The sequence below is a fragment of the Clytia hemisphaerica genome, unplaced genomic scaffold (assembly GCF_902728285.1).
Source record: "Clytia hemisphaerica strain Z4C2 unplaced genomic scaffold, Clytia hemisphaerica genome assembly, whole genome shotgun sequence".
Lineage (NCBI taxonomy): Eukaryota > Metazoa > Cnidaria > Hydrozoa > Leptothecata > Clytiidae > Clytia > Clytia hemisphaerica.
This window is the reverse complement of record NW_027103974.1, coordinates 1,400,209-1,408,992: the sequence shown is the minus strand read 5'-3', so window position 1 is coordinate 1,408,992 and position 8,784 is coordinate 1,400,209. Positions and strand designations below refer to the sequence as shown.

The following is an 8,784-nucleotide window of genomic DNA, read 5'->3' as shown; positions in this document are numbered from 1 at the left end:
TCGCCGGAAAGACAGTATTTCTTGAATTTGTCGAGCTGTACTTTATATTTTTTTATGAAATTTTGCACACTGATGCAAAATGACAATACCTAAAATGTGACGGAGCCCGATTTTCGAAAAACATTTTTTTCCGGCCGAAAATGCCGGAAATATGCCGGAAAAACTGTTTTTTTGGCATTTTCTCGAGATTTTATCATTAGTATATTCTGATTTTTTGCACAAAGATGCGTATTAACAATGCCCAAAACATGGCCGAGTCCGATTTTTGAGAAAAATTTTTTTCCGGCCGAAAATGCCAGAAATCGCCGTTTTTCTGGATTTTCATTGGACTTTTTCCTTATAATTGGTTGTTTTTTCATTCAAAAAAATTATTAATAGCAATGCCCACCATCAAGTATGTTTCAATTTTCAATGAAATTAATTTTTGAAGCCGGAACTACTCAAAAATCGCCGGAACAACCTATTTTCGCCGGAAAGACAACTTGAATTTCTCGAACATGAAATTTTGCACACTGAGCAAAATGACAATACCTAAAATGTGACGGAGCCCGATTTTCGAAAAACATTTTTTGCCGGAAAAACCGGTTTTTTGACATTGTCTCGAATTTTCATCCTTATTTTTCTCTGATTTTTTTGATGCTCGCAATGCTCAATTGACCGAGTTCGATTTTAAAAAATGTTTTTCCGGCCAAAAAAGCCGGAAATTTTCGTTTTTGCAGATTTTCATTGGATTTTTTCGTTTCATGTCTTTGTTTTTTTCAAACAAAAACATCATTTATAAGAATGTCCACGATTAAGCATGGTTCAATTTTCAATGAAACTGATTTTGGTACAGGAACTTTCTAAAGATCGCCAGAACAGCCGAGAATCGCCGGATTCCATGAATTTTCTCGAGTTGTTCTTGTATTATTCTGCATTTTCATACTATTGTTCTCATTTTTCAATTGTCTTATTACATCAATCTTCAGGTAGGTCCTTTCAGCATGTAGCTTGTTATACCCAAAGTGCTTTCCTTGCAATTACATGTTCAGCCTCTTCAACTGTTTAAAATTTTCATATTTTTTTATTTTTTTAGTCCCATGAAATCCAATAAAAACAAAATAAGAAATACATGGAAATAAAATTGAAATATTACTGGATGATGAATTTAGCATGAGTTAACTTGTCCGTTCTTTTAACCGAAAATTGGTATGGTTTGTTACTTCATTTTTCATTTTTTAGAACTTTATCAAAATTTCACACAAAATTGGGCAGGGAAGTATTACATTTCTGCACAGTTCGAAAATTACAAAACTGCGCAAAGGATATTACAAATTGGCGCAGGTATTACAAATTGGTGCAAAAAATATTACGAATTGGCGCAAAAAGTATGACGAATCTGCGCAATTGTTACAAATCTGCGCTCAACAACACCTTCAGTTAAGTGTAGAAAGTTTTTAACTGGCACCTCTTGTCTAAATTCACTTAAAGTAAATCTCTTTTGGTATTTTCATATTTTATTCACTTAATTTCCAGGTTAACCAATTCAACGTATGATATTCAAACACAGCAGTCTGGTAAGTCAAAAATATTTTTCATTACATCGAAGTATGGGAAAGACACGATTTAAAACATTTCAAGAAAGGACATTTCTACACTATTTGCATGCTATAGTTTACTTTTTGAGGCTTTTGATAAGGAGCATAGGCATACCCAAATGCTCTGTCAGAACAAGATCTAGCGGGGCGAGTAAATTAATTTTTCCTAAAGCTGGAATGAAATTAATTGAATCTGTGTGCAAAAAGGTGATGTCATATAAGAGTGAATTACAACTACTGAATTCGTTTAGTCAATTACCGAGGTAATTAATCCTTTGTTGTTTTGTAGAAAAGCGCACGTATTTTCATTGCCCTTTTTTACACAGTTTTATTCAATTATTAGACTACTTTTAGTCTTTGGTATGACTCCTATATCTAGATCCCGCCTCTTACATTTAGTTGATCTAATATACAATCATGGTCGTAATATTTGTGAGGATCCAAACCTTAGGATCTGAGGATCCAAATGTTCAAAAATGGTCCAATAAGGCTCATAATATAGCCTGGAGGTCTATAAACCCGAGCCAAATTGAAATATCCGATTAAATTTGAGAGATGGCCCAAAATAGACTTTCTCGCCCGAACTCCAAATTTCGAAAAACGAGGAAATATAAGCTTACAGTAATTCTCAATAGATTTCGACCATAATTCTGAAGCTCAAAATAAGATGTCAGTGTACTCGACCTTAGAATAGCAACCAAAATAAAGAGCAGATAAACCCGATCTTGTTGAAACCTTAAACCGATTTATCAACCTATACCGCATCATTTAGCCTTCAGGAATTTTTCCTGAATTCTTAACTAAGTAGGTAAATTTAAATTTTGAATCGAGTTTTCAAATCTTTATTCGTCATATAGTCATTGTTACTTCAACTGGCCCCTAGAAGGGAATCTTACCTTAAATGCTACGTCAAGCTCTTTAATCAGCGGTTTAACTTATCAGCAGAATTATTTCCACAATAGTTATCCTATATGATAAAATACACGTGTAAAAATGCATATCTTATCAAAACTTCTTAATGGGTAAAACAGTTAGCTGGAAACCATGATTAAACATGTGCATCTATTGCGTACAAATCCTTTCATACGATTCTGCATACTATCATGGTTTTATCGTCAGGTCTATCATGAGTTCATTTGCAAATCTTGCATTTGTTACCCGTTTTCCTAACCCACTACTCACAATTTTCCCGATGGGGGAGGGTGCCACCCTTGCCGACCGACGGGGGTTCCGCTGAGATTCGAAAAATGGACTGTACGTGGGACTCGTTTTTTGAAAGTTCTGCCAAAATTTGTGAAAAAGTGACCCTAAATGGGACCGAAATTCCAAAAGTTTTCTCAAAATTTGCTCTCAAAGATGGTCTGATTTTTCTATTTTGGTTATTTTGCGATTTGCGACCCTATCTGGGACTCGTAGAGTTAAAAAAGGTACCCAACCAGAGGCCCATACCCCGTACCCCATTTTGTACCCTCCCCCGGTATTTTTTCTTCATTTCTTGTCAACTTATCGAGTTTTCTAAAGAAAAACTTTCATCTGTTCTTTTTACGTAATAAATTTTGTATAAGGAATACCTCGTGCAATTACAAAGAAGGAGAACTATATATGAACATTAACGGTGATACGCCTTATACTGCGAGTCATCGTTTTCAGGGAAAAAGTTGTACCGGATACACTGTACCTGATACACATTCAATCCATCACAGGTATTCCATTTTTGGTGATATACTGGAGCTTGAAAACAAATTCTTCCGTTTTTTCTAACGAGAATAGGAAAAATCTAAACTACTTCCGAATATTCTTATAATGAGGTAAGCATTTCAAGTCCGACTCATCAACTATCAACCTTCTGTATTGTGTTAGATATTTAATTTCTTGCCGTTACCCGTAACTTTCCGACCAGTCAGTGGCGGCCTGGCAGGGGGTGCAGGGTGTGCAGTGCACAAAATTTTTTTTGATGTTTAATTGGGCAATTTGGCACCCTTCGGCACGTTTATAGTGCCTTCTATGAGTACAATGTTAACTTTTTTCGCCTGCGGCGCTTTATTTTACCCTCTTACATCCTTTCTCTCTTGATTTTTTTCAAAACTTCTATCAATATTGAATCAGAAGTAGAGAAGTGTTGTGTATCCACCAGGGGTTAAAGAGAATGCTCACCCCCAAAATGAGAGATTGCCAAAATGATCAAAACTTGTTGATTCTCGCTGTGGTTTTGTGGTCTTATACTGACTAGCTTTCTCCGTTTCAGAAGATCTTTTAAGCTGCTTGACCTTTCTTACACCAAAATTTTTTCCCTGCGGCGCCTCAATTACAAGCAACCCTTCCTCCCAACTTTTGATTTTTTGGGGCCTCTTTCAGCAATTGCTCTTTAATAGAGAGTAAAGTAAGACCAGCGGCGCAAAAGTTTAAACATTATCGATGGTAATTTTTCTGATAAGATAAAATATAGACTAAATCGACTTTTACTTAATGATGGAGGGCGCAAATAAGGACAAAAATACCAGGGGCGCCAATTTCATAGTTTGCACCACCAAGAAATTTAAGCCAGTCCGCTACTGCAGTCAGCAGCAAATCTCGAAACAAACTACATAATCAATCAACGCTCTGAAAAACGTTTGGAAATATGATATTTTACAATTTATTGTTGTCAAAATAAAGGATGCCTTTTTCATTGCGCATATCGCTGGAACTAGCATTTTCAGGGACAATGTATTGTAATTTAAAAGAGGATACCATTTATTTGAAGAGAGTACTAAGGTATAAATTTTGTTTTGAATTACGTGCACTTTCTTCACAGCCTCTATGGATTCCTCCCTAAATTCATCCAAGTTTACAGATTTAAAGGGTTTGTAAATTACGTTTCCATCAAAGGTACTCACCGTGCGAATTTAATGATTCATCATCTGCAAAGTACATGCTTACATCATCATAATCAAGGCATTATTTTTCTGGTACAGACTAATCATTATTAATTACTCTTTTCCACTCATCAATCTTTTTAAAATGATTGAGATGTCGCCAGTCTGGATTTAGATGTCTATATAAGCACTCTGACTTTAATTCCTATTATTATCGCATTACATCCATCAGCCATGATGTAGATCGTTTTGATGAGCAGAATGTGGATATTACCATGCTTCAGAAAGACAATCTGAAAATCAAATATTTCATGACCTCGATTTCGCACCAGTCCGAGTTTTTAAAGACACAAACATGTGTATTGAATACGTAGACTTAAATCATCGGAGTGGCAAAGATGGTTGTGAACTGCAATCGCGGACGATAAGCAGTGGCGTTGTGGCAGGGGGGGCCAGGGGGGCCATGCCCCCCCCAGTGGTGCTTTTTTGAAGGGGTGCCGAAGAGCAAGGGGCGCCAAAAGAGATTTTTTTAAACGCTCCAATCTTAAAGATTATACTTGATGCGAATTGCGCCCAGGACCAACTTTACTGAGATAATTTTAAAATACTTACAATTTTTTTCGCTCGCTTCGCTCGCAATACAGTTTAATTGGTAACTTCTTTGCAATCTTATTAATCTGCAAGTTTTTATTGTGTACAATGTAGCATTATTAAATGAAAATCTAACTGCGCCCCAAGACCATAATTTTCTGGCAACAATATTGAAATCATAGAACATCAATTTTTTCGCTCGCTTCGCTCGCATTTCACATTGTTTCTTTAAGTTTCTTTTCACTCTAGCAAGTGTCAAATTTGCCTTTTTTTATTTAATGATTTAGGGTATCTTGGCAGTCGATTTTTAAAATTTTTCTAGTCGGCCCCAACCATGGTGGGGCCTGCTTTTCCATTCATCAAAGATATATCTACTCTTCTCCACTAAATATTTCCTTCCTCCTTATGCCTAGGCAAATGAATTAGTAAAAGTTTAGAAACTGGTGGGTGGGGGCACCACTTTGGAAAATTGAAGGGGGCGCCATTTAAAAAGAATTGACTTTGGCCCCTCCAGAATAATTTTTCCACAACGCCACTGAGTCGATAAGTCTCATCAGAAGGATTCTATAAAAGAAGGGTATTTTTTTGTATGGTGTTGTACTCACAGGACGGGCATAATGTCTTATTATCATGATATCATTTGTGTATAATTATGTTTTGTTGACTTTCAAGCGTCTTATAATCAAATATTGACCAATATTCAAAGCATATTGGTTATCTTTATTGATGTTCGTTGGTATTTATTACTAAAGAGGACTGGATCGAGGACGAAATTTGGGTAAATCACGTCTAAAGTCTCCTAATCACGTCTCAGTGACCGTAGTGCAGTGGTAGAGTATCCGGCTACGGTTTGCAAGGTTGTGAGTTCAACCCCCAGCCGGGTCATACCGAAGATTCCCAAAATGGTACTTGATGCCTCTTTGCTTGGTGCTCAGTAATTAAGAGAAGGATCAAGGGTAAGTGGAGCAATCCAGGGAGAAAGAACGGCGCCCTTCGGGTAGATAGCTATCGAAAAAGGAGCCTTCGGGTCGCCTCCGACTGTGGTCGTAGACTTACTTACTACGTCTAAAGTCCGGCAAAAATTCTAAGGCTGTTAAAGGTGGATTCTAAATTTTTAAAGCTTCGGCGAGAGACAGTGTATCTCTACCCCTATTGTTTTCTTCAAATTGTCAATTGACCAAGGTCCAAAAAAGATTCATTAACAGTTCTATATATTCTTTATCCAGTTATGTCGTTAAAATTTACAGCGTGTCTATGAACTAAAATGAGAAATATATCCATTACTTATATACAATAAAATACTATTCTATCTACACAATTTCCAAAATAAAATTCTTGAAAATATTATCATCACCCTCAAGGGGGGTTTGAAATTAAAGCTATCCGACAATCCGAACTAGTTCCAGGAGATAGCTTGACTCTTGATCCGACAATTCTGGATCTACAACTTTCAAGTCCTTCTCTGTAATGTTCTTAACTTGGTTTGTATAAATCAAGGATGATTTTATTGGAGCATGCTTGGTAAAACAAACCATTGTTCCAGCCACATTCACCCTCTTTGTTAACTTTGCAGATTCTATGTTGAGCAGTGCATTCATCAATCGGTTGGTTGTAGTTAATCTCCCATTTGCATTTACTTTCGTTATCACAATGTCCGTTCATACAAGTATTGATTTTACATTTGTTGCATTGGTACTCTCCCTTGATACCTCGTTTCATGGATGGTGTCAATGTTTTGTATTCTTTGGTCCAGTCGCATTTGTTAACTTGCAATTCACCATTAAAAATACGCCCTGTGAATAGGTACGATTTGCCTTTATCAAATTCAGTACCACATGTCGCTTGATGAGCACTTGTCTGGATAGTTGCTTTGAAGAATGAAGCATAAGTGTCTTCTTTAGCTGTCACGTTTCCTTTGTATACCTTCATGACCAAGATGTCGTAATAAGCGTTCACTGGCACTTCGAGGCCGAGCATCTCAAACATGGCGGCGTTGGTCATGTCTTTTTTGGTGTACTTTTTGATGACCATACCTTTCAAAGCTATAAGAAAAGAAAAATATTTCGGTTATTTATTTAAAAAGATAATTGATCCTATCGAATGTAGATGTATCAGTTTTTTATTCGCACTGAGTACTGTAGTCTATTACTGTAGGTCTGTAATCTAAGTGCAATTCTTAAAGCTTTAAAGTGATTGTTGACTTACCGAAATCTGCCGAACAGAATGATGCCTGAGGATGTCTTGGTAGACACATGCACCCTTCAACGACGCCCACATTCAAACAAAATACCAAAACAAATCCGGCTGCTAGAAACATATTCATCTTTCTGATTGTTATAAAACGGTTCGTCTGTAATGCTCCTTAAGTCTGAACTATTCGAGTTGCTTTGCTCTGAATATGTTTTGCTTAATGCTTCCTCATCGAATGTCTTTCCCTATTTATACACTTTCTCTCATCCGTAATCTGTCAAACCACAAGTCTATTAACACAAATGTGTGACGTAAGCTCTGATTGTATAAATACAAATTAAGATATGTCAATGACCAAATATGTCATACAGTGATTTCACAATTTCATATCTCTTTCCTTTTTTCTGAACGATGATATTTTTGAGATGAGAATTTTAGAATGTGTAGGAACCTTAGATTCACCTGGTCGACTGGTGAGTCATTATAATTAGGACCAAAAATTATGTTCATTTACCGAGACCAGCGTAAAGAATTGCTCGCTGTTACTCATTGACTATGTTCACAATGACACGGATTCTAAAGATATTTTTAGATCAGTGCAGTGCTGTGAATTTTCAATTTTGAATTTTTGAGAAGAATTTCATTAATCTTTTAAAATGTAGCAATCCGCTAATTGATCTATAGTCTCATCCTTTAAGCGACAATATATTCTTTTAGAAAAGGTTCAAAAGACCGAAATGCCCCCTACTGAATCTCATTTCCATGAGCTTGTGAAATCAACAATTCTCACGAATTCTATCTGTTCCACTGTGATCTCAGAAATAACTCTATCTCAGATCGCAGACTTGCGAACAACACTTACACGGGCGTTAAGATTTTAACATGGGCGTGATCATAAATAAAGAGAGTTAAGAGTGGGTTTCAAAAACTGAAGATTGAAATCTCAATTCTAAAAATATGATACTCTGCGGGAATGAGCCCATATTTTCAAAATTAGATGTTATTCTGTAGGTGGACTGAATTTTTCTTTGAATGTGAAGCTTTTGCCCAAGTCGAAGAAATTATTACTTGGTTTCTCATATACCCAACCCACTTGTATCGCCTCATGACACTGATGGCAAACTTATCTGCTAAGTGGGGTTGTTGATTGAAGTAATTAATGTAATTGAAGGTAGCTATTATAACGTTTCTTCATTTCCAAAAATGTTACCCGAGCTTTCAAAGGTTTTGATTCGGTCCAGACTCTAGCCTGCTGTTAAGCTGTATATATACAAGTTGAGCGTGGGCTAGTCTATACTATCCTTTTTGATATTTTTAGAGAGATTTTTTGCATACCGCCTCTGTAAATGAATGATAAATCTTGCTTTCTTATAATATCATCAGACTCTTTAGCCTGCCGTTAAGCTGTGTAAGACTATCGTGGGCTAGTTCATGACAATTAATGTTTGCTACTGTGGATACTTTTGATAATAAAATGAAAATTGATTTTGATAGGGGGTGTTACTGGACCGCTTCTTCATTGAATATTACTCTTGCTTTCTACTGCAATCATCATTTCGAGACACCAGCCT

General features: G+C 36.4%; 3 protein-coding genes across 3 annotated transcripts in view; 2 read left to right on the top strand and 1 right to left on the bottom strand.

Moving 5' to 3' along the window:
• LOC136810677 (protein inturned-like) overlaps nt 1-8,784 on the top strand; it is a 101,302-nt gene that overhangs the window by 13,471 nt on the left and 79,047 nt on the right. The window lies entirely within an intron of this gene.
• LOC136810678 (WD repeat-containing protein 36-like) overlaps nt 1,082-8,784 on the top strand; it is a gene marked incomplete in the record, with an annotated part of 49,598 nt that continues 41,895 nt past the window's right edge. Inside the window, 1 exon segment of the mRNA XM_067067255.1 lies at nt 1,082-1,188.
• Nucleotides 6,218-7,652, bottom strand: LOC136810682 (metalloproteinase inhibitor 3-like). The gene is made up of 2 exons (XM_067067257.1): nt 7,229-7,652; nt 6,218-7,065 (listed from the first exon to the last, which is right to left on the bottom strand). The coding sequence occupies exons 1-2, from the start codon at nt 7,344-7,346 to the stop codon at nt 6,497-6,499; spliced, it is 687 nt and encodes a 228-aa protein (XP_066923358.1). The 5' UTR covers nt 7,347-7,652; the 3' UTR covers nt 6,218-6,496.